Source organism: Myxocyprinus asiaticus, chromosome 47 (genome assembly GCF_019703515.2).
Source record: "Myxocyprinus asiaticus isolate MX2 ecotype Aquarium Trade chromosome 47, UBuf_Myxa_2, whole genome shotgun sequence".
Taxonomy (NCBI): domain Eukaryota; kingdom Metazoa; phylum Chordata; class Actinopteri; order Cypriniformes; family Catostomidae; genus Myxocyprinus; species Myxocyprinus asiaticus.
In genome coordinates, this window is record NC_059390.1 from 26,624,712 (window position 1) to 26,650,738 (window position 26,027).

At 38.1% G+C, this 26,027-nt stretch overlaps 1 protein-coding gene across 7 annotated transcripts in view; it reads left to right on the forward strand.

Moving 5' to 3' along the window:
• LOC127436991 (kinesin-like protein KIF21A) overlaps window positions 1-26,027 on the forward strand; it is a 107,508-nt gene that overhangs the window by 47,551 nt on the left and 33,930 nt on the right. For 6 of the 7 annotated variants that reach the window (XM_051691549.1, XM_051691552.1, XM_051691551.1 and 3 more), the window contains exons 3-11: window positions 10,830-11,012; window positions 14,749-14,898; window positions 16,220-16,351; window positions 16,823-16,990; window positions 19,759-19,874; window positions 19,967-20,162; window positions 20,326-20,515; window positions 20,627-20,690; window positions 21,714-21,917. In XM_051691549.1, the coding sequence (XP_051547509.1) occupies window positions 10,830-11,012; window positions 14,749-14,898; window positions 16,220-16,351; window positions 16,823-16,990; window positions 19,759-19,874; window positions 19,967-20,162; window positions 20,326-20,515; window positions 20,627-20,690; window positions 21,714-21,917 (1,403 nt within the window). Of the gene's footprint in view, window positions 1-10,829; window positions 11,013-14,748; window positions 14,899-16,219; window positions 16,356-16,822; window positions 16,991-19,758; window positions 19,875-19,966; window positions 20,163-20,325; window positions 20,516-20,626; window positions 20,691-21,713; window positions 21,918-26,027 lie in introns of those variants that run through there. The other variant, XM_051691554.1, reaches the window with a different exon arrangement.

Below are 26,027 nucleotides of genomic sequence, written 5' to 3' on the forward strand. Positions count from 1 at the left end.
CCGCATGAAAGATACCAATGCCCGGATCACCCGTTGGTATCTGGCTCTTCAGCCGTTTAAGCTCAAGGTGGTCCACAGACCGGGAACGCAGATGGCTGTCGCCGACTTCCTTTCCAGGAATGGGGGGGGAGTGGTAGACAGGCCGGATGCCGCCCCGGCCTGAGTCGGGCGGTGGGGATATGTGGCAGTGGGGGCGTGGTCAAGCACCTCTCCGGAGAGAGAAAAAGCGGTAAGGGCGCTTACACCTGAGTTAAATTATGTCTAACACCTGTCTCTAATTTCAGTGAGTACGGGGAGAGCGGCATAAATAGAGCCACACCGCAGGTAGACGAGAGAGAGAGCCTGGGCACCAGAGTCCCTGTTCTGAAGCTGAGAGTTTATTTTTGTGAAATAGTTTGTTTATTTTTTAGAGTGAATTATTGAACACTGTGAAAGCCCTGAAAGAGTGTAGTTGTTGCAGTGAGGAAAATAAAACGCTTACCTGAACCAGGAAATCTGCTTCTCACCTCCTCCTTCCACTGAGAAGTGTTACAGCCTCCATTTTTATCATTATGATAATAGTAATAGCCTATGGTAATATATGTTATATTTTATATTCTAAAATAACAAAATTAGTTTGATAAGTTAAAATATATTGTAAATATTTATTTGTTGAATACATAAGGACATAATGCAGCATTATACATGGGTTCCTTTGCACTAACTAGTTGCCTAGCTCAGACAACGCACCGACTGGTCGATTGGTAGTTTTAAATTGGTAGTTTTGCACGTCCCTACCTTTTACCTGCCAATTATATATTACAGAGTGAAACAATTGTCATTTCAGACACAACTGTTCTTCAGTAGATTTTTCTTTCTGAGAAAAAGGAGTTAAAGTTTTTTTTTTAATCTTTTTAAGAAGTTTTTATATCAAAACATCATATCACAATACTTACAAAATCGCAATATCGCAATACATATCGAATCGGCAAGGAAATATCGTTGTAATATTGAATCGGTAGCTCTGTGGCAATCCCAGCCTTATTGCATATTGTAGTGTTGACTGCATTCATCAAGCTCATTTGTCTTTATTTATAGTTAACTGTATATATACATTATAAAGTGTTTGTATTCACAAACACTGTATTCAAAAATATTATTTTTGTTTAATAATAGCATGTAATGTTGTAATATGTGAATGTTAAATATTAAAATGAAATTATATTTCATTATATAAATTATATAAATTATAAAATAATTATATTATATATATATTAGGGCTGTCAGTAGATGTTTAATCTTGATTAATCTCATAATTTTTCATAGTTAATCGCAATTAATCTCAGATTTTAAAAGTAGTAAAATGTGTCTCTATATATACTTATTTCCTGTCATAACGCATTTATTTGTTCTTTGGAAAGAACAACACAATAGAACAAAACAATACAGTATGTAACAAAAATGCTTTATTAACATTTTCTAAACTCCACAGTATAAAGACAGAAATTCACTAAAATAGCTCCAATTTAAGTAACATTTCCCTGGGATGTTGATTGATTAAAAGAACTATTATTCATTGCAATGCACATTAAACCCTCATTTAATATTAATCAGTCGGCAGTCTGTCTTTTCACTTTAGATATGAAATGCACATGATTCGTGTCAGGGCATCCAGCGCTGCATTGAACTCCATATGAAAAGCACATCTTGTTCTGGAAGAGTTGACGACTTTCTTCTAGACTCCGACCAACCCGTTGCAGGATGGCTTTCTTGTTCTTCTAGCAATTGCACTTCCAGTATAAGATAATTTGTCCGAACTGTCCAGTGATCATTAGCTGACACTTCAAAAGCTTGGCAACAATGGGTACAAAGTTGAAATTATATTAAATTTGAGCGGAGTGTCAACAGGAAGCTAGCTGCACATCGGGCTTGTAAGAATTTACATGTTTACGTGGTAAAATGCTGACTTACGTAAGACACGTGAAGGAATTCAGTGAAGTCCCGCAAAGTCCCTTCAGCATTAGTTTTATAAGAGGTTCTTTCTCCAGCACTTGATCATTGGCACGGACTTGCTGTTGTGTGTTTATTTTTAGTGTGTATATGAGTGTAATATCCCCACTAAACACATTGCAAAGGCCCCGCCCTCTAACAGTGTTTACAACTCACACAGAGCTGAATAAAATGTCAGAATCTAATGCCAAATCAGTATGTCTTAATCGCGATTAAGAAAAATTAACGCGTTAAACATTGTAAATTAATTGCATGCATAAACGCATGAATGCTGACAGCTGTATCTATCTTATCTATCTATTTATCTATCTATATATACATACATACATATATATATATATACACACACACTGGTGGCCAAAAGTTTGGAATAATGTACAGATTTTGCTCTTATGGAAAGAAATTGGTACTTTTATTCACCAAAATGGCATTCAACTGATCACAGTGTATAGTCAGGACATTATTAATGTGAAAAATTAATATTACAATTTGAAAAACAAAATTCAGAACTTAAACTACTTCAAAGATATCTCATCAAACAAATCCTCCACGTGCAACAATGACTGCTTTGCAGATCCTTGGCATTCTTGCTGTCAGTTTGTCCAGATACTCAGGTGACACTTTCACCCATCGCTTCCTGTAGCACTTGCCATAGATGTGACTGTCTTGTCGGGCACTTCTCACGCACCTTACAGTCTAGCTGATCCCACAAAAACTGAATGGGGTTAAGATCCATAACACTCTTTTCCAATTATCTGTTGTCCAATGTCTGTGATTCTTTGTCCACTCTAACCTTTTCTTTATGTTTTTCTGTTTTTAAAGTGGCTTTTCTTTGCAATTCTTCCCATAAGGCCTGCACCCCTGAGTCTTCTCTTTACTGTTGTACGTGAAACTGGTGTTGAGCGGGTAGAATTCAATGAAGCTGTCAGCTGAGGACATGTGAGACATCTATTTCTCACTAGAGACTCTGATGTACTTATCCTCTTGTTCAGTTGTACATCTGGTCTTCCACATCTCTTTCCGTCTTTGTTAAAGCCAGTTGTCCTTTGTCTTTGAAGACTGTAGTGTACACCTTTGTATGAAATCTTCAGTTCTTTGGCAATTTCAAGCATTGTATAGCCTTCATTCCTCAAAACAATGATTGACTGACGAGTTTCTAGAGAAAGCTGTTTCTTTTTTGCCATTTTTGACCTAATAATGACCTTAAGACATGCCAGTCTATTGCATACTATGGCAACTCAAAACAAATACAAAGACAATGTTAAGCTTCATTTAACGAACCAAATAGCTTTCAGCTTTCACTTGAAATAATGGCAAGTGATTTTCTAGTACCAAATTAGCAATTTAGCATGATTACTCAAGGATAAGGTGTTGGAGTGATGGCTGCTGGAAATGGGGCCTGTCTAGATTTGATCAAAAATGACTTTTTTCAAATTCTAATAGTAATTTTTCACGTTATTAATGTCCTGACCATACATTATGATCAGTTGAATGCTACTTTGGTGAATAAAGTACCAATTCCTTTCCATAAGTGTAAAATCTGTACATTATTCCAAACTTTCCAAACTGCATGCCAGCATCAGAGCCTTGAATTTGATACGTGCATCAACTGGCAGTCAGTGAAGAGAAACAAGGAGTGGTGTAGCATGCGCTCTCTTTTGGTTCATTAAAGACCAGACGTGCTGCTGCATTCTGGATCATTTGCAGGGGTCTAACTGGGCATGCAGGGAGGCCTGCAATGAGAGCGTTACAGTAGTCCAGTCTAGTTATAACAAGTGACTGTACAATAAGTTGTGTGACATGTTCAGAGAGGAAGGTTCTTATCTTCCTGATATTGGAGAGTGTAAATCTACATGATCATGATGTATTTGAGATGTGGTCTGTGAAATTTAGTTGTTTATCGATTGTTACCCCTAGATTTCTGACAGTTTTGGAAGGCATTACTGTAGTTGAACCCAGCTGCACCATGATGTTGTGTTCAACAGCAGGGTTGGCTGGAAAGACAAGGGGTTCAGTCTGGTCTGAGTTAAGTTGCAGGTGGTGTTCCTACATCCAGGACAAGATGTCTGCCAAAACAGGCAGAGATTCGAGCAGTCACCGTGATGTCGTTGGGCAGGAAAGAGAAGTAGAGCTGTGTGTCATCGGTGTAGCAGTGGTAAGAGAAACCATGTGCCTGAATGATGGATCCAGTGATGTTGTGTATATAGAGAAGAGAAGTGGCCCAAGCACTGAGCCCTGAGGTACCCCAGTAAGTAGCTGATGTGACTTGGACACCTCACCTCTCCATGCTACCTTGAAGGACCTACCTGAGAGATAGGAATTAAACCAGTCAAGCACAGTTCCTGTGATGCCCAGATTAGAGAGGGTGGAGAGTAGGATCTGATGGTTGTCTGTGTCAGAGGCTGCAGAAAGGTCTAGTAGAATCAGGACGGATGATCTGGTCTCAGTGACAGACAGCAGGGCAGTCTCGGTGGAGTGTCCGCTTTTGAAGCCTGACTGATTGTCATCCAGCAGCTTGTTCTGTGAGAGATAGGCAGAGATCTGATTGAAAAGTTCAAGTTTTAAGTGCAGGTTTTTTCAGCAGCAGGGTTACTTGAGCCTGTTTAAATGTAGTGGAGGAAATGCCTGTAAGTAGAGTTGTGTTAATTATGTGTGTGAGTGCAGGTAGGATGGACGGAGAGATGGCCTGGAGAAGGTGAGAAGGAATGGGGTCAAGGGAACAGGTGGTGGGGTGGTTGGAGAGGAGTTTAGAGACCTCAGTGTCAGTCAGAGGAGAGAACATACAGACAGAAGAGCTGCATACAGGATGTGGGTGTTTGACAGGGTGTGGTGCTGAGAATGTATTGCTGATGGCTGTAACCTTATTAGTAAAAATGTGGCGAAGACATCTGCTGTCAGTGATGTGTCAGGTGGTGGAGGGGGAGGACAGAGAAGTGTGTTGAATGTTCTAAACAAGTTGCGAGTGTCTGTGGTGCTGTTGATCTTGTTCTGGTAATAGGAAGTTTTTGCAGATTTAACGTTGTCTGAAAACATTGCAAGCAGAGACTGATACTTACCCAGGTCTGCTGGATCTTTAGATTTCTGCCATCTCCTCTCAGCCGCCCTGAGGTCAGTCAGATGTTCACGAAGGATGTCAGAGAGCCAGGGGCTGGGTGGTGTCATACGTGCTGGCCTAGAGGACAGATACTGTCTAGACAGGTTGTTAAAGTAGAGCTTAGTGTGTCTGTGCCAGTATTTACAAACAGGGTGGAAAATTAGTTTTGTGTGGGAAGAGAGGCAGAGACAGCAGTGGAAAGGCATGAGGGTGAAAGAGAACGGAGGTTACGGCGAAAGGAAACCAAAGGTGGAGTCTGTTTTAATATAGATGGGAGAGTGATGTTGAATTGAACAAAGTAATAATCAGAGACATGTAAAGAAGTAACAAGAATATTTGAGTTAGTACAGTTACGTGAAAAAATGAGGTCCAGCTGGTTGCCCGATCTGTGAGTTGCTGTAGTGCTTAGTCTTTCCAAGTCAAACAAGGCCAGAAGAGCATGAAGTTCAGTGGCCTGGGGCTTGTCTTGGTGTATGTTGAAATCTCCAAGAACCACAAGTGGCCTACCATCTTCTGGGAAGGAGGACAGCATCCAACTCCTCGAGAAAGTTTGCCAGCTGATCTGGAGGGCGATAGATGACAACAACATGGATTTTTGTGGGTTGCATTGTAGTAATAGCATGGAATTCAAAAGAGGTATTGTTACATAAAGAGGAGTGTGGTGAAAATGTCCAGTTGTTTTGAATGAGCAAACTTGTTCCCCCACCCCTACCGGTGTGTCGGGGTGTGAGAGAAGAAGTTGTTGGAGAGAACAGCGGGTGTTGCTGTATCCTCTGGACGTATCCATGTTTCTGTCAGTGCAAGGATGCTGAGGTTAGACTGAGTTGCGAAGGCTGGAATGACGTCAGCTTTGTTCACAGCTGACTGGCAGTTCCACAGTCCCACTGAGTAAGAGAGCGGAGCAGGCGCTGAAGTGCAAAGTGGCTGTAGTTTGTGTGGATTGCACTGTGTCGTGCGTCTATATCATGTAATCTGTCTGTAACTGATAAGAGGGATGTGCTTGAGGGCATATGTTATGCGTGAAGTAGACATATTAGAATGTAGAAGGAAAATATAGGAGAAAAAATACAATTAAAAGATACTTAAGTGCTATGGTGAGTGGCGCCTTGTCTGTGTCCATGCTCGGTGGACTCGCACAGGTAGACTCGCTGGTCTTTACACAAGTATGTCTTCACACGAGGGGGGCTTTACATGAGGGCTACCACTTCCACTGCCGCTTCTGCGTTAGCATTCACTTCAAATATATACACGCTGCTAATGAGCCGTTAAGTGAAAAAAGCTGGACACACCTTAATGCTGCTTAGAACAACAAAGCTAGTCACGTGGGCAACCGAAACTAAGAGTCGCACGAGGTGACAAGTGCAGGAACAAACGCGACTTCAGTACACCGCAAACAAACAATGCTAAACTTTAGCAATAAATAATACTCGAAAACAAATGAAGCACTGTTTATAGACACTAAAAGCAATGATAATTTTACACATACTAGACAAATAACTATAAATTTAGCAGTGAATTACCCTGGGACAAGTCAAAACAATGTAGCGCACACACCTACACACATTTAAGTGACACGAGTTCAACACAGTAAACAAACAGCACAAGTCTTTCAATGAATACTACTCTACAACAAAGTAAAACAATGAAATATATATATATATATATATATATATATATATATATATATATATATATATATATATCATATATATATATATATATACATACACATACACACACACACACTGCATGCACAATTATTAGGCAAATGAGTATTCTGATCTTATCATTATTTTCATGCACATTTTCCAACTCCAAACCATATAAACTTAAATGCTTATTGGATTCAATCAATTTCAGGTGATATGTATTTGTGTAATGAGGGAGGGTGTGGCGAAAGTGACTAACACCTTATATCAAGGTATGCATAATTATTAGGCAGCTTCATTACCTCAGGTCAAATGGGCCAAAAAAGAGATTTTTTAAATTGTTAAATGCCTTTCAGATGGATGCAACACTCTTGAAATAGTTAAACTATTGAGGCGTGAACACCGGACAATCAAATGTTTTGTTGTGAATAGTCAAATGGGGTGCAAAAAATGCATGGAGAAGAAAAGGCGCAAATTAACTGCAAAAGACTTGAGAACAATTAAACGTGAAGCTACCAGGAAACCATTATCCTCCAGTGCCACCATATTCCAGAACTGCAACCTACCTGGAGTGTCTAGAAGTACAAGGTGTCAAGCACTCAGAGACATGGTCAAGGTCGAGAAGGCTGAAACATGACCACCACTGAATAAGATTCACAAGTTGAAGCATCAAGGTTGGGCAAAGAAATCCCTGAAAAGATTTTTCAAAGGTTTTTTTGGACAAATGAAATGAGGGTGACACTTGATGGACCAGATCGATGGGCCCATGGCTGGATCACTAATGGACACAGGGCACCACTTCGAGCCAGGCGCCAGCAAGGTGGAGGTGGGGTAATGGTATGGGCTGCTATCATTAAGGATGAGGTAGTTGGACCTTTTCGAGTTGAAGATGGACTGAAACTCAACTCCCAAACCTACTGCCAGTTTCTGGAAAGTACTTTCTTCAAGCAGTGGTACAGGAAGACGTCCTAAGCATTCTTTATGCAGGACAATGCTCCATCACATGCATCCAAGTACTCCACTGCTTGGCTAGCCAGCAAGGGCCTCAAAGATGCCCAAATAATGACTTGGCCCCCTTCCTCACCTGACTTAAATCCTATTGAGAACTTGTGGGCCCTTCTCAAATGTGAGATTTACAGTGAGGGAAGACAATACACCTCTTTGAACAGCATTTGGGAGGTTGTGGTTGCTGCTTCAGTGAAAGTTGATCATGAACAGATCAAGAAACTGACAGACTCCATGGATGGAAGGCTCATGGCAGTTATTGAAAAGAAGGGTGGCTATATTGGTCACTGAATAACTTTGAAAGGCCAAAAATGTTATATAATTGTCATTTTGTGTTACTTATTTGTTGCACTTGCTCTAAAATTGAGAATAAACAATTGAGTTGGGAGAAATTCTTTATATTTGCCTAATAATTGTGCACACTAATAGCTGCCTAATTATTGTGCATACTTACATATTCCCCTGAGATATATATATATATATATATATATATATATATATATATATATATATATATATATATATATATATATATATATAATGTATATATATAAACTTTCTGTGAATAAACTCTCTATGAAAGGCACACAAAGCAGCGCTGTTTTCAGTTTGCTGTGTTATTGTGGAGCGTGCTACACATCAGCCATTAAGAAAAGCAAACAAACCATGAAACTTCTGTCAAAACCTGAACGACAGTCATGTTCTGACAGGAATGCTGGAGGCTTTTTTTTATCTTTTATCTTTTTTTTTTTTCTTTTCTTTAGCAGACTAATAGATTACTAAGTGCAGTTTTTTTCTCAGTAGAGTTTGTCTTAATGTGCCTAAAATTCTTTCTTTGAATCATGATTAAAACTTTCCATCATGAGAACACCAGCCCCCCTCATCCATCTTTCTAGCCCATTGTTAATTCTCCTCCTTTTGTCCGGGGATCTTGTCTGCCTGTCAGCGTTTCTTTCAGTGGGTGATGTGTGCACAGGCCCCCGTGTGTCATTCCTCTCTGTATCTATGGCAACAAAGACCCCAAACCCCCTTTGTCTGTGCTGCCACCCCCCTCTAGTAGTTCTCTGCTTTACATTCGCCACACTTAGTAAGCAAAACAGGCAGTTTTTGCACAAGACTATGGAAACCTATGAATGCCTTTGTCAAATGCCTTTTATTTAAGACTTAAGAACACAAAGGTAAAGCTGTCAACCTACTTTATAGCCTAAACTAACGGAAGGTAGTGAGATTGTGCCTCTAAACATTGCAGTAGGGGCGTGGTGTGAGCGCGATGAAAGTCTGTGTGATCGACTTTGGTCCTCGACTGCTACCGGGTCCTTGAATAACGTATAACATGCCATTAAAGGCAGCCGGTGGAGTTTCTGGTGCCCCCCTAGGGAGTTGGTGCCCTACGCCGACTGTGTAATATGCACATAGGGAGTGGCAGCACTGATTACCGGCTAATGGAAATCCTGCTGCTGTCTCCAAGGTTCTGTCACATTGTCTCTGTTTGATAATGCACTAGCCAATGCAGAAGTTGGAGACATTGCTGGAACCCTGCAGGTAATCTACATTGTCACATTTAATCCCAACAGTTACAATTGTGACTGGGGTCTAAAAGGAGTTTTTGATGTGTTTTACACAGAGTTGTCAAGGACAGTGCAGACTTTTTTGCATGAGTGGTGCAAATAGTCACATGACCAGAGCTGTTTAATTCCACTGTGCTCCTGGAAAGATTATGTCTGTCAAAACTCCTTAAAAAGAAGCGAATAAATCCTGTCATAATACACTTACAACTACCATTTTGCACATCATTTGAATTGAGTTGTGTTGTGTTCATTTTCTGTTGTTCAACTCTGTTGATGGGGTAGTTTTTGTGTGGATGAAGCATATTTTGTCCACTCATGTTTATAAAGATATTGCGATTAATCGTGATTAACTACAAAGAAATTATGCGGATTAATCGCGATTAAATGTTTTAATTGTTTGACAGCCCTAAATATAATATAATATAATATAATATAATTATGTCTGTCTAATTTAACATTAATTCAGTGTGATTAGTTATGTTACAATTGATTTAATAATCAGCATACAGCATAATGTAATTAATTCAATAAAAAAATGTAATCAATTGACAGCCCTAAATATAATATAATATAATATAATAAGGGTTGTCGATTTAATGTAATAATAAATGTATAATTGGATATGCATACCTTAAGGAAACATATAAGGGTAATGTATGTTAAGTCAATTATTATTGCGAAATAATCTCTTTGTATCAGCCTAAAGGGGTTTATTCTGTGATAATGACCAGCTGATTGTATGTTATCACAGTTATTACACAGCTACTTAACAAATAAATAAATTGAAGAGACCAGTAATATTAACTTGAGTTATTATTTTACTATGTAATAAGAAATAAAGCCGTGATATGATTTAAGCAGCCTGTTATACAGTTGTAGTCATTATACAGAAATATACTGTAAGACTACAAAATTCTGTGATTTACCAATCACAATCAAAGATTCCAAAGTGCTGTGTAGTAGTCTGGGGTTTTTCTGCTTTATGTCATGATTACTGTGAATATTTGACTAGTTGTTCATTTTATATAAACAAACTGGAAAGGTGTTTACAGTAAATACATTTACAATAGAAGCCTTGCAGGCAAGTGGAGACTATCATCGTTGTTTTTCCAAACTATAACCACAACACTTCATTTAAAGGAATGTTCCAAGTTCAGTACAAGTTGAGCTCTACAGCATTTGTGGCATAATGTTGATTACCACAAAATAAAATTTCAATTAAAAACAAATAAAAAAAAAAAACAGAAATTGTGGTTACAGTAAGACGCTTGCATTGGAAGTGAACGGGGCCAGTCCATAAATGTTAAAATACACATTGAGGGGCAGATAAGGGACAAGTTGAAATTATTGTCTGTGGTATTTGACAGCATGTTTCAGGTGCAGTCGATATAGTCCACATTAAGTTATATTCCTTTAATGGTGTCTTACTTAAACATGTTAATGTATTGCCATAATGAGAATCTTTGATAATAATTTTCATCAGTTTAGGAATGATAACATCTTTTTCCTCTTGTATCTTTCCAGACAGGTTCAGGGAAGACATACACCATGGGCACAGGTTTTGATGTGAACATCAGTGAGGAGGAGCTGGGAATCATCCCGCGGGCGGTCAGCCATCTCTTCAGGGGCATCGAGGAGCGGAGACAGGCCGCAGCACAACAGGGATGTCCTGTACCTGAGTTTAAGATCAACGCTCAGTTCTTAGAGGTAACACATTGTGTATAAGAACTGTTACTCTTTAATCTGGTTTAATCTGAGCTCAGGAAATTACTTTTAGGCACTTTGTCATGATTATGGTACACACTGGTTTCCCATTATTATTATTATTTAAGCATTAGAGGCACAAATTCCATGTTTTTTGTTGTTGTGAGAATGTGAAGGTGAGGGCGTGGTCGAGCGCCCATCTGGGGAGAGAGAAAGTGGTAAGGACATCCACCTGAGATGAATTGTGACTAATTACCATTTCTATGTTCACAATGAGCGTCGGGGGAGATAAAAGATGGCCCAGTCCACCGAAAGAGTGAGAGTGGCACACACCAGAGACTGCGTGTCTGTTTCAGAGAGAGTGTTTACACTGAAAAGCAAGATCCTGCGTGTTTATGCTGAAAAGTAGTATTTTGGTTTCGTTTATGCTGAAAAGCAATTTTTGTTTTGTTTGTAATAAACATGAATCACATGGACTGTGGAAACCAGCTCCCGCTTCCTCCTTTATCCCCGAGCTGAAGAAAGCCATCCTGCAGCGGGTCAGCCACAGTCCAGAGGAGCACCACCAGCGATTCCGTTCCCTGGCACTGAGTGAAGTCGGCCACCCGTTTGCCTTCGCTCAACAACTCCGTGACACCTGCCGGCGGTGGGTGCTGGCTGAGGAGCCCAGCGATGTTGGGCATGTCATTGATCTCATGGAGTGGGTCCACAGGGGTGTATTAACTCTCATGCTTCTCTCTCCCCCGGCTCTGCCCGGCCCGTTCTTCTTCTCAGGTGGGGAAAGCTGCCGCCACTAGTGTGGGTGTGAGGTTCGGGCCGGTCTGTTGGAGTTGCGGGGAGCCGGGTCACATCCGCGAACAGTGCCCGTTGATGGAGGTGGGGGTGATCCGGGTCCCCGGCACTCCACAGGCTGCCCCCGATCGAGATGGAACGTACCAAAAAGTATTGAGGGGGAACATACCAAGCTTTGGTTGATTCAGGTTGTAACCAAACATCTATTCATCAATGCTTGGTTCAAAATGGGGCATTGAATACAAATAATCAGGTGAAGGTGAGGTGTGTGCACAGGGATATTTATGATTATCCTGCAGTGACCATTACTATTCTATTTCGGGATCAAAAGCATAACATTGAGACTGTGGTTAGTTCCCACCTCACCTTCCTTGCACTCGCATATACGTATTTCTCAATTATAAACGATCGGTTGTATCGAGTGATGCAGGATGCTCAGACAAAAGAAGATACAACCCAGCTGTTAGTACCAAGGAGCCGTCGGGAAATTTTGTTCCAGGCAGCTCATCATAGTCCGATGACGGGTCACTTGGGACAGGGGATAACAATAAGCCGTCTCATGGCCCGTTTCTTTTGGCCGGGCATTTGCGGGGATGTTAGCCGGTGGTGTGTGACATGCCGCTAATGCCAGCTGTTGAATCTGCCGGCCTCTCCAAAAGCGCCATTGCGCCCTATTCCGTTTTGAGGTTCCCTTTGACAGAGTTGGCATGGACCTCGTCGGGTCATTAGAACGGTCAGCATGTGGGCATCATTTGTGTTGGATCTGGTGGACTATGCAATGCGATACCCAGAAGCAGTGCCTCTTCGCAACATCTCAGCATGTAGTGTTGCGGAGGCACTCTTCAGAATCATATCCTGAGTGGGGATTCCAAAAGAAATGGACACTACTTTCATGTCACGTACACTACGTGAGCTGTACTAATTATTAGGTATTAAGTTGATTCGGACATCAAATTGATTCGAGGCGATCCCCGTATCTTTGGTGACGGTAGATCCAGAGAGGGAGGAGCTCGGTCTGGAGGTGAGTCTAAAAGCCAATCAATTCACTCCGGTCACTTGTGGAGACCACCTCTCGCCGTCACAATGTACGGAGGTTGCTAGATTGCAAAAAGTTTCTCTGATGTGTTCTCGCCTCTCCCCGGCCACACTAACCTCATAGAATGCCACATTGAAACTTCCAGGGTAGTAGTACGTAGTCGTCCCTACCGCTTACCCGAACATAAGAAACAGGTAGTACGGGAAGAATTAAAGGCCATGCTCGATATGAGGGGTAATAGAAGAATCCCACAGTGATTGGGCCAGCCCGGTGATTCTGGTACCTAAGAGCAATTGGCTCGGTCCGATTCTGTGTGGATTATAGAAAAGTCAACGCGGTGGCGTAGCGACTCGCCTCAATCCGGGTGGCGGTGGACGAATCTCAGTTGCCTCCGCGTCTGAGCCCGTCAATCTGCGTGTCTTATCACGTGGCTTGTTGAGCACGTTACTGCTCAACAAGCTCTTATGGAAAGAAATTGGAACTTTTATTCACCAAAGTGCCATTCAACTGATCACAATGTATAGTCAAATGTACTATTACAATTTGATTCTTTTTGTTTTTCTGTTTCAAAAGTGGCTTTTTCTTTGCAATTCTTCCCATAAGGCCTGCGCCCCTGAGTCTTCTCTTTACTGTTGTACATGAAACTGGTGTTGAGCGGGTAGAATTCAATGAAGCTGTCAGCTGAGGACATGTGAGGCTTCTATTTCTCAAACTAGAGGTTCTGTTGTACTTACCCTTTTGTTTAATTGTACATCTGGCCTTCCACATCTCTTTCGGTCCTTGTTAGAGACAGTTGTCCTTTGGCTTTGAAGACTTTAGTGTACACCTTTGTATGAAATCTTCAGTTTTTTGGCAATTTCAAGCATTGTATAGCCTTCATTCCTCAAAACAATGATTGACTGACGAGTTTCTAGAGAAAGCTGTTTCTTTTTTGCCATTTTTGACCTAATATTGACCTTAAGACATGCAGTCTATAGCATACTGTGGCAACTCAAAAACAAACACAATGTTAAGCTTCATTTAACGAACCATATAGCTTTCAACTGTGTTTAATATAATGGCAAGTGATTTTCTAGTACCAAATTAGCAATTTAGCATGATTACTCAAGGATAAGGTGTTGGAGTGATGGCTGCTGGAAATGGGGTCTGTCTAGATTTGATCAAAAATGACTTTTTTCAAATAGTGATGGTGCTGTTTTTTACATCAGTAATGTCCTGACTATACTTTGTCATCAGTTGAATGCCACTTTGGTGAATTAAAGTACCAATTTCCTTCCGAAACAGCAAAATCTGTACATTATTCCGAACTTTTGGCTGCCAATGAATATATATATATATAGATAGATAGATAGATAGATTGATGGTATTATAAATATTAGAGATATAGATATTATAAATATTATTTAAACAGTGTGTATATTTACTGTATATATTATATTTACAATTTTTGTCTGACCTCTTGAGGTTGATGATGATCAACATTTTCTGAAGGTAAAATATCTCCTTTCACTGACCATTTAATGAAAAAGGAAGTTTGGGTCCCCCCCCCCAGGCCGTTTTATTACCTATTTTTGGAAAGTGCTTTTTGTAGCCTATTCTAGAGACATGACTCTCCCAATGACCAACAGACGTCTTATTTCTGGCCTTAATGGAAGTGAAGATGTTGAGTTGCCTTTCCATATCAGCATTTAGGTTTAAATGTATCCCCTGATAAGTATAGTGGAGTTGCCGTCATGCTGGTATGCAGATGGTGGTGTTGACACTGTGCCACAAATAACACTCTTGTCTTAACCCTGACAGAGATTGGCAGCGAATCTAGATTTTCACGTACAAGCCTGTACTAGGCTAATTAATTACACAAACATGTCTGCATGTGTTCAGCTGTCTGAGGTGCAGTGTTTTGTTTTCTAGTTGTATAATGAGGATGTGCTAGACCTATTTGACTCAACTCGAGACATGGAGGTCCGTAAGCACAAATCCAACATCAGGATCCATGAAGATGCCAATGGAGGGATTTACACTGTTGGAGTCACAACACGAACTGTTAGCTCTGAGGCTGAGGTTGGTGTTACAAATGCCCCTCTGCATTTTCTATGGACCAAAAGTTTATTTTTAAAAAAAAAAGAAAAAAAAAAAAAAGAATTTTATCTTTTTTTTTTTTTTATAAATTAAAATTAGTTCTATTTATTTTAGAAGTTTATCAGATTTTGTTGTTTTTTTTTTTTTTATAAATTAAAATTAGTTCTATTTATTTTAGAAGTTTATCAGATTTTGTTGGTTTGTTTTAAGTAAAAATAATAATAATAATAATTATCTTTATTTTATAAAGGTTATACATTTTTTATGTAAAAAAATACAGATACATTATTATTTTTTTAATAGAATACAATTATTTTTAAAGGTTTAGCAGTTTTTATAAAAATAAAAATAAATTATCTGTATATTTAAAAGTTGAAAAATAAAAATCTGGAATTTTCTAACAAAAATATAAATCTTATCTTAATTTTAAAGGTGTATCAGTGTTTTATAAAATTAATTATAATTTATATTTAATAAAAATGTGTTATCTTTGTCTTAAAAAAGTAATCAGTTTTATATAAAGATAATTGTTTTTTAATCAAATAAAATATTTGTAAATAATAAAAAAAAAAAATTATTTCTAAGTTTACCTGTGTTTTAAATAAAATAAAAAAACGTGTAAAAAAAATGTAACCATTCATCAGAAAAAAATAATATGTTTTATAGAAATTAAAATCAGTTGTGTGTGTGTGTGTGTGTGTGTGTATATATATATATATATAATAAAGATCTGTTATTTGTATTTTAAAAAGTTGATGATTGTTTTCTTATAAATAAAAACAGAGGTATTAATAGTTTTTTTTAATACAATAATGTTTTAAAAGGTTTAGCATTTGTTTTTGTTTTTGTTTTTTACAAAAATTGATGTTATTTTTATTTGAAAAAGTTGATCAGGTATAAGTACAAATCCTAATTTTTTTTACGGTTACTCAGCATTTTATTAAAAGAATTCAGATTTTTATGAATTAAAAATATCTTTATTTTAAAAAGGTTATTAATTTTACATAAATAAAAACGAAGATAAGATAAACGTTTTTTGATAAAATAAAAATCTTTTAAAAGCTTATCAGTTTTTTAATTATATTTTCCCTGTTTGTTTGTTTGTTTGTTTTTTTGTTTTGTTTTTATAAAAGTTTTTATTTTTATTTTTAAAAGTTTATCAGGGATCTTGTATTATATGATATATTGTCATCAATGTATTTTGTGTTGTATGTCTGTATTATCAGTACTCATGAAAGCTAAACTCTCAATATCTAATTATCAAGCCTTGTTATCAAGCATTCTCCTCTCTGTGTCTCTTTAGATGATGCAGTGCCTGAAATTGGGCGCTCTGTGCCGCACCACTGCCAGCACACAGATGAACGCCCAGAGTTCCCGCTCACACGCCATCTTCACCATACACCTGTGCCAAGTTCGCGTCTGTGCCTCAGACAGTGTAGGTGTGCCACCTGGCTGACAAATATCATTCAACTGCAGGGAAAAGACTGCTCCCTCTGCAAATAGGCATACTGTATACTGTACCAGAGTTTCTGTTGTATTAGTTATGCTATTTATATCTTAATTTTAAAATTCAAGTCAGCCTGAAATGTTTATAGGATATAGGATATTCATGTAGGTATATTTAGAAATCATCCATAAAAGTAAATATTATGACTATCACAGGCTAAAAGTAATTATGGGTCACAAACAAACAACTAGTTGATCAGAGAGGTCACCTAGTTTAATTTATTATTATTTTTTATTTATTTTTTTCATTTGAATATATTTAGCAGAGGTGCTATATATAGTTTGCTGATAATGTGTTTTAGCTGTCAGTTTGCTCGGTAAAACCCTCTCGGAAAAGAGTTAATAACTCTATTAAGAAGTTAAACGTAAACATAATTTTTTTCTTCATGTCATTTTACAGAACACAGAGACAGATAACAGGCTGATGAACAGCTCCTCAGAGATGAACGAGTTTGAGACGCTCACGGCTAAATTTCACTTTGTGGATTTAGCAGGCTCGGAGCGTCTGAAGAGAACTGGTGCCACAGGCGACCGGGCCAAAGAGGGTATCTCCATCAACTGTGGACTGGTAAGAACAGAGCTTCAGTTACAGTAGTGTGTATGAGTAAAGATAGTATAATGCTATTGTACATTATCTTAAGTTAAAGGATGGGTACTGTATCAAAATGTTATGGCCTGCAACATACAGCAAAGACTGTATAAATGAAAGTCTAATTTGCTAAAGTTTGAATTAATAGGCTTGGTAGCTCAGTACAACAAAGAGATATTGTTTTTTTATAAGAGGAAACCCATTAATTAAATTGAGTGAAATTGTAGGGGAAAAAAAAGTATTTTTATTTTTATTTTATTTTTTTTCTTCATAAAATCAAAAGAAAAGGTTTTCCTCAGGTTTTAAGCCAGAATGACTGTGTGTCTACAGAATGAGTATTGTATGTGTTAAGAGGGTCAGTATCTGACAGTAAAGACCTTCTGTGGCAGGCTGGAGATTTGACATTACATTCTTATCCACTTGTTGCTAGTGCTGCCGCCACTTGTTGGTTATTAAGAGAACACCCCATTACAGTGAGACATTTATGGGTGGCTGACATGAAATACTTTTGGGAAGTTGACATGTCCTGTGGTGTTAAATGTTATTCTTCATCTAAAGCTGTTTTAAGCAGCATTTTAAAACTTTGTTTAATAAATATTATTAGGGATGTTCTGCTCAATCAGAATCAGCCGATAATCACTTTCTATTGATCGATTAGTGGTCTCTCTACTTGGATAATCACATTTTACATCTATTTTGGTGATGCGTAAGATGCATACTTGCATCTGATAGTTTCATATGTTTTGAGAAACAATTACAAAATGTGTGCTCCAAAAACACAGCATGAGGGAACATTGGACAAAATGGTTTAGAAAATGTTTTACATTATTTTTTGGTCATTAATCAAATGTACGGTAAGGAAATTTGTGACAAGAACTGACAAGTGCTTCAACATATATTCTTTAAAATGTACTAGTATCAATTGTTATGTTACTAGTACTTTTTTGTTACTAGTAAGTATTCTAATAGTGAGTATTTTATTTTATACATTTTTTCAGTTTTACTAGTACTTATTCATTAGATGCTAGCACTTATTTCCTTGCTACCTGGCCGCTATTTAATAGTGACAAGTATTTACTTAAATTTTACTGTCTACATATGACAAGCACTTTTTACATTTATTCCTTAAATCTTACTTGTATCTATTTTTATGTTGATAGTACTTATCTAAAATATTCCAATAGTTGCTAGTATATTTTTCCATTTTACTAGTACTTATTCATTAGATACTCATACTTATTCTGTTGCTACTGGTCACTATTCAGTGGTGACAAGTATTTAGTTTCATTTTACTAGTCTAGACAAGACAAGCAATTTTGAAATTTTTTCCCTAAAGCTAACTAATATCTATTTTTATGTTGCTAGTACTTTTTTGTTGTTATTACTAATAAGTATTCCAATAGTGACTAGTATCTTTTTCAATGTTACTAGTCATAATTGATCAAATACTAGTACTTATTTTCTTGCTACTGGTCACTATTCAGTAGTGACAAGTATTCAGTTAAATTTTACTAGTCTAGATATGGAAAGCGTTTTTGACATTTATTCCTTAGCTTACTAGTATCTATTTTTATGTTACTAGTTGGCCTACTAATTTTTAGTTTCTAGTAAGTATTCCAGTAGTGACTAGTATTTTCATTTTTACATGTGATTATTCATTAGATTCTAGTACTTATTCCATTTCAACTAGTCACTATTCAGTAGTGACAAGTATTTACTTACATTTTACTAGTCTAGATATGGCAAGCACTTTTGACATTTATTCCTTAAATCTTACTAGTATCTATTTTTATGTTGATTGTACTTAAGTTACTAGAAAGTTTTACAATAGTTTTCAATTATACTTGTGATTATTCAGTAGATTCTAGTACTTATTCCATTGCTAGTCACTACTCAGTAGTTACACGTATTTTGTAAAATGACACTAGTATTTTACTTACTATAAATTTTACTAGTTATAATTACAGAAGAATAGTGACCAGTAGCAAGGTAATTCGTGATAGTATCTAATGGATAAGTACTAGTAAAACTAAAAAAAAGATAGTAGTCACTATTGGAATACTTGCTTGTGAAATATAAGTACAGCCAACATCAGAATAGATCCTAGTAAGCTTTAGGAATAAATGTCAAAAGTGCTTGCCATATCTAGACTAGTAAAACTTAACAAAATACATGTAACTACTGAATAGTGACTAGTAGCAATGGAATAAGTACTAGAATCTAGTAGTTATCACAGGTATAATTGAAAACTATTGGAATACTTTCTAGTAACTAAAGAAAATAAGTACAATCAACATAAAAATATATACTAGTAAGATTTAAGGAATAAATGTCAAAAGTGCTTGCCATAAAGTAGTAGCAAAGGAATAAGTACTTGTGACTATTCAATGGATTCTAGTGTCTATTGGAATAAGTACTAGTAGCTAATAAATAAGTACTAGTGTCTTATAAATAATTCCTAGTAAAACTGAAAATATACTAGTCACTATTGGAATACTTATTATTAACAAAAAAGTAATTGTAACATAAAAATAGATACTTGTAAGTTTTAAGGAATAAATATTAAAAGAGCTTGCAGTAAAAAGGTAAAGTAGAAGCATGTTTACTTACGAATTTTGGACATCACTGTATACTTTTTTCATACATATAACTATCAAAAAAGTTCACAATTTTTATATAATTATAACATGATACATACAGAACATACTGATAACTAATAATTCTGCCTTTGTTTTGTGGTGGTTCAGTTAGCTCTGGGGAATGTGATCAGCGCTTTGGGTGACAGGAGCAAACGCTCCACACATGTGCCTTATCGAGACTCCAAACTCACACGCTTGCTTCAAGATTCCCTGGGAGGAAACAGGTCTGTAGATTATTTCCATTTCTTTTTAAACGTTTGATTCAGAGAATGTTTAAATGGCTTTTCAAACACTGTCTCTGTCTTGTGCCCTGCAGTCAGACGGTGATGATCGCCTGCATCAGCCCTTCAGACAGAGACTTCATGGAGACACTGAACACGCTGAAATACGCAAACCGTGCCCGCAATATCAAGAACAAAGTGATGGTGAATCAGGACCGGGCGAGTCAGCAGATCAGCGCTCTGAGGACAGAGATCGCCCGACTGCAAATGGAGCTCATGGAGTACAAGACGGTTTGTGCGACCACGATTAGTCATTTTTATTAACTTTAGGGCAATTGTATGTCAAGTTTGTGTCAGAATTGCCTTTTCACCAGAATTTCACTTTTGCATCTATTGCGAATCAAAATGTAGAGGACAATATTGTTACATTTTCATGTGTTTATATCTAAAACAGGGCAAACGTATGGTGGGAGAGGATGGATTGGAAAGCATCAATGACATGGTTCATGAGAACTCAATGCTGCAGACAGAGAACAACAACCTGCGTGTGCGTGTGAAAGCAATGCAGGAAACCATTGATGCTCAGAGAGCCAGACTTACACAACTACTAAGCGACCAGGCCAACCAGACCCTCGCTAGAGCAGGTACACACCATGACTCTAAACTACCTGGATACACGACCAGAAGACAGAATGAATCTTAGTATCCATTTAAGTACACAGTGTGTTTACATGACTATGCTGAACTTGTTCCAGGTGAAGGGAATGAAGAGATCGGAAACATGATCCACAATTACATCAAAGAGATCGAGGAGCTCAGGTAATGCATATAAACCCACAACACACATCTCTCAGCAGTGTGTACAATTTAATTTCATTTAAAATTGAAATCAAATTAAATGAAATGTTCAATTAAATAAAATTGTAAGTTAAGTTAAATATTACATTAAAAGTAATTTTATTTAACATTCAACTGAAAATTATATTTAATTGAATATTTCATTTTAACTTAACATTACATTTATTTTCATTTAAAGTAGTTCTATAAACACAGCCTAGCTAAAATGTACTTGGCTACAGTAAAAGCTACTAACAAACTACACTGGAGCTGTTTAAGGGGTGATATCTTTTCAATGTTATAATTTTCAGATTATGTCATTCACTTAGAGTTGCACTCAAATGTTGCTCTGGTCGACATGGCAGTCATTTTGGACTTATACTGACACTAGCGGTGTGGATGTAGCAAAAGTTTTCAGTTACCGATGCCATTGTAGAAATTCACTGTTAGCTATAATTAATTTATTCTGTGAGAGGAAACTAAGCGAAATAAGAATAAATTGTCAGTGAAATAAGCACTATTTAGCTTGTCATGTGATCTCAACATATCGGCCCCCATGAAGCGACCTGCTCAATGTGTAATAAAATGGCTGAATGGAGTCTTCATCTCATGTGATTGTATTTCTCAAAAGTACTTTTAATTTCTTTTAATTGTAAAACTTTTTAATGAGGAAAATATTTCAGTGCACTTTTTATAAAGAGCATTATTTATCTGGCATAAAAACAATGAGAATATAAAGATACGGTGAGGACAGCATTAAACAATACGCATGCATTTACAATAAACACAATTAATACATCTCAAAAACACCCTAATTTACATAACTAAATTGAAAACATTGGGAAAAACAGAAGTGGCTTGTTACAGCAAGTTACATTATTTTGAAAACTATTGTCACCGTACTGTAAAAGTAGTTAAGTTAGAAGTGTTGCTACTTTTAGTTAGTTACTCCACAACACCGGCTGCACTTGTGTAATGTTTATGTACTGTATGTGTGTTCTTCAGAGCAAAGCTTGTAGAGAGTGAAGCTGTGAGTGAAAACCTGCGTAAGAATCTGTCCCGCGCCTCCACGCGCTCCTCGTTCTACGCCGGCCCCGCCTCCATCTCCCCCGCCCTCCTCGCACCCGAGAAAGAGGCCGCTGACATCATTGAGATCGCAAAGAAAGACCTGGAAAAACTGAAGAGGAGGGAGAGGAAGAAAAAAAAGAGGTAAGCTACTGACCTCAATGCTTAACCGTGTAGTTGAGGAACAGGAAACTCAGATTTCCGCTTTCCCTGGACAAAGGAGGGTGTGTCAGGAATTGTTCTGGTCTCTCAGCTTTAGGACTCAAGTTATGTGGGGTATATTGTTTCATTTCTATAATTTTTTGTAACTGGTAAATATTGTGACAAGTTACTCCCGAGAGGATATATTTCACAAATTTTATAAACATTTGTCAAATGTAAAATTAATAATTTTGTAATTTATTTTATTTTATTTTATATGAATTTTATGAAATTTTATGAAATTGTTGTATTATGACATTATTGTCATGCACAATTCACAGGGTCATTCATCAGGTCAGGTCAAGTTGCTGAACACTGAATAGGTGTTGATATGTAATTGTGGGTGGTCATATGTTAATGAGCTCATGGTTGTGATGTCATAACCATGACGATTTCTGAGTCATTTGTGCAGCTTTGTTTCAAAAGAGCGCAACAGTTACCATCTACTTTTCCAGCGACATTGGTTCTGAAGTGATTTTCCCATTAATTTTCTCCATAGGCATTTCAGAAAATTCTTGATAAAGTAAAGAGTTCCAAGCCTTGAATCAAACCAACCAGCTCCGAGATGAATTGCAACATTATAAACTTTAATTTGAAAAGTATTGGAAAATTGGCCAAAAAGGAAATGGTACAAGTCTGTGTTCTCTTAGAATTCTGTTGTAAAGTATAAAATAACATATTTAAAGTTTGTTGCAAAATATTTATATATATACATATGCTGTATATATATAAATTATATATACTCATTTTCTGTTGTTCAACTGTTGGTGGGGTAGGTTTTGTGTGGATGACTGAAAAATACATCTGGATGAAGCATATTTTGTCCACTCATGTTTATAAAGATATTGCGATTAATCGTGATTAACTACAGACAATTATGCGATTAATCGCGATTAAATATTTTACTCGTTTGACAGCCCTAATAAATATATATATATATATATATATATATATATATATATATATATATATACACACACACACACATTGATCAGCGACAACATTAAAACCACTGACAGGTAAATAAATAACATTTATTATCTCGTTACAATGGCACCTGTCAAGGGGTGGCATATATATATATATATATATATATATATATATATACTGTATACTGTATGTGCAGTTGTGCTGAAAAGTTTGCATGCCCTGGTAGAAATTGTTTTTGAATTTTGAACACTGATTTTGAAAATATGACTGATCATGCAAGAAAACTGTCTTTTATTTAAGAATTGTGATCATATGAAGCCATTTATTATCGCATAGTTGTTTGGTTCCTTTTTAAATCATAATGATAACAGAAATCACCCAAATAGCCCTGATCAAAAGTTTACTTACCCTTGAATGTTTGGCCTTGTTACAGACACACAAGGTGACACACACAGTGTTAAATTGCAATTAGTGTCTGTGTATAAATAGTCAATGAGTTTGTTAGCTCTCATGTGGATGCACTGGGCAGGCTAGATACTGAACCATGGGGAGCAGAAAAGAACTGTCAAAAGACCTGCGTAACAAGGTAATGGAACTTTATAAAGATGGAAAAGGATATAAAAAGATATCCGAAGCCTTGAAAATGCCAGTCAGTACCGTTCAATCACTTATTAAGGAGTGGAAAATTCAGGGATCTCTTGATACCAAGCCAAGGTCAGTTAGACCAAGAAAAATTTCAGCCACAACTGCCAGAAGAATTGTTCGGGATACAAAGAAAAACCCACAGGTAACCTCAGGAGAAATACAGGCTGCTCTGGATAAAGACAGTGTGGTTGTTTCAAGGAGCACAATACGACGATACAAAAGCGAGTTGCCAGAAAGAAGCCTTTACTGCGCCAATGCCACAAAAAAGCCTGGTTACAATATGCCCGACAACACCTTGACACGCCTCACAGCTTCTGGCACACTGTAATTTGGAGTGACGAGACCAAAATAGAGCTTTATGGTCACGACCATAAGCGCTATGTTTGGAGAGGGGTCAACAAGGCCTATAGTGAAAAGAATACCATCCCCACTGTGAAGCATGGTGGTGGCTCACTGATGTTTTGGGGGTGTGTGAGCTCTAAAGGCATGGGGAATCTTGTGAAAATTGATGGCAAGATGAATGCAGGATGTTATTAGAAAATACAGGCAGACAATTTGCATTCTTCTGCACGAAAGCTGCGCATGGGACACTCTTGAACTTTCCAGCATGACAATGACCCTAAGCACAAGGCCAAGTTGACCCTCCAGTGGTTACAGCAGAAAAAAGTGAAGGTTCTGGAGTGGCCATCACAGTCTCCTGACCTTAATATGAACAAGGAAATCAGAGTGGCTAAAAGAAGATACTCTGAGAAGCCTGAACAACCCTGCATCAATGTGGAGTGGCATGAAACCACTCACAAATTACAGGACTCCTACCCCCCAACCCTGTGGTGGACCAACAACTGGCTGATGACCTGAATGTGTTCTACTGCAGATTTGAAAGGCCCAATCTCACACCCCACACCCACTCTGACCTTTACTTCTCACAAACACCAACACCTACTGCAACCCCCCTCCTCCCCCCTCCTGCTACTCAACCTGCACTTAAGATCTGTGAAGATGATGTGAGCTGCATCGTTTGGAAACAAAAGACGAGGAAAGCTTCAGGCCCAGATGGCGTCTCACCAGCGTGTCTTCGATCCTGTGCTAACCAGCTGGCCCCCATCTTCACACAGATCTTCAATAGATCACTGGAGCAGTGTGAAGTCCCATGCTGCTTCATATGCTCAATTCCTGTCCCAAAGAAACCAAATATCACAGGACTTAATAACTACAGACCTGTTGCCCTGACGTCTGTGGTCATGAAATCATTTGAGAGACTGGTATTGGCCCACCTGAAGAACATCACTGGACACTTTTTAGATCCCCTTCAATTTGCTTATCGAGCAAACAGGTCTGTGGATGATGCAGTCAACATGGGATTGCATCATATCCTGCAACATCTGGACAGACCAGGGACATATGCAAGGATCCTTTTTGTGGACTTCAGTTCGGCTTTCAACACCAGCATCCTAGATATACTCCAGAATAAATTACACCAACTCTCTGTTCCCGTGTCTATCTGTCAGTGGATTACCAGCTTTCTGGCGGACAGGCAGCTTCTTGTGAGACAGGGGAAACTCACTTCCAGCACCTGTACAATCAGCACTGGTGCCCCCAAGGGATGTGTGCATTCCCCACTACTCTTCTCCCTCTACACCAATGACTGCATCGCCAAGGACCCCTCTGTCAAGCTCCTGAAGTTTGCAGACAACACCACTCTCATCTGCCTCATCCGAGATGACGATGAGTCTGCATACATAAGGGAGGTTGAACAGCTGGCTGTCTGGTGCAGTCAAAACAACCTTGAGCTGAACACGCTCAAAACGGTGGAGGTGATTGTGGACTTTAGGAGGAACACCCCAACACTGACCCCCCTCATCATTCTAAACGGCACTGTGGCAGCAGTGGAGTCATTCAGGTTCCTGGGCACTACCATCTCACAGGACCTGAAGTGGGAGACACACGTTGACTCCATTGTGAAAAAGGCCCAGCAGAGGTTGTACTTCCTTCGCCAACTGTGGAAGTTCAACCTGCCACAGGCACTGCTGATACAGTTCTACTCAGCGGTCATTGAGTCTGTCCTCTGCACTTCAATATCTGTCTGGTTTGGTTCAGCTACGAAATCAGACATCAGAAGACTAAAAAGGACAATTCAGACTGCTGAGAGGATTATTGGTTGCCCCCTGTTTTTGTATTGTTTTTGTATTGTTGTACACTGGAAGCTCCTGTCACCAAGACAAATTCCTTGTATGTGTAAGCATACTTGGCAATAAAGCTGATTCTGATTAATATCATCGAGCCACTCTGGGGAGATCTCAAACGTGCGGTTAATGCAAGACGACCAAAGACTTTGCATGACCTGGAGGCATTTTGCCAAGATGAATGGGCAGCTATACCACCTGCAAGAATTTGGGGCCACATAGACAACTATTACAAAAGACTGCATGCTGTCATTGATGCTAAACGGGGCAATACACAGTATTAAGAACTAAGGGT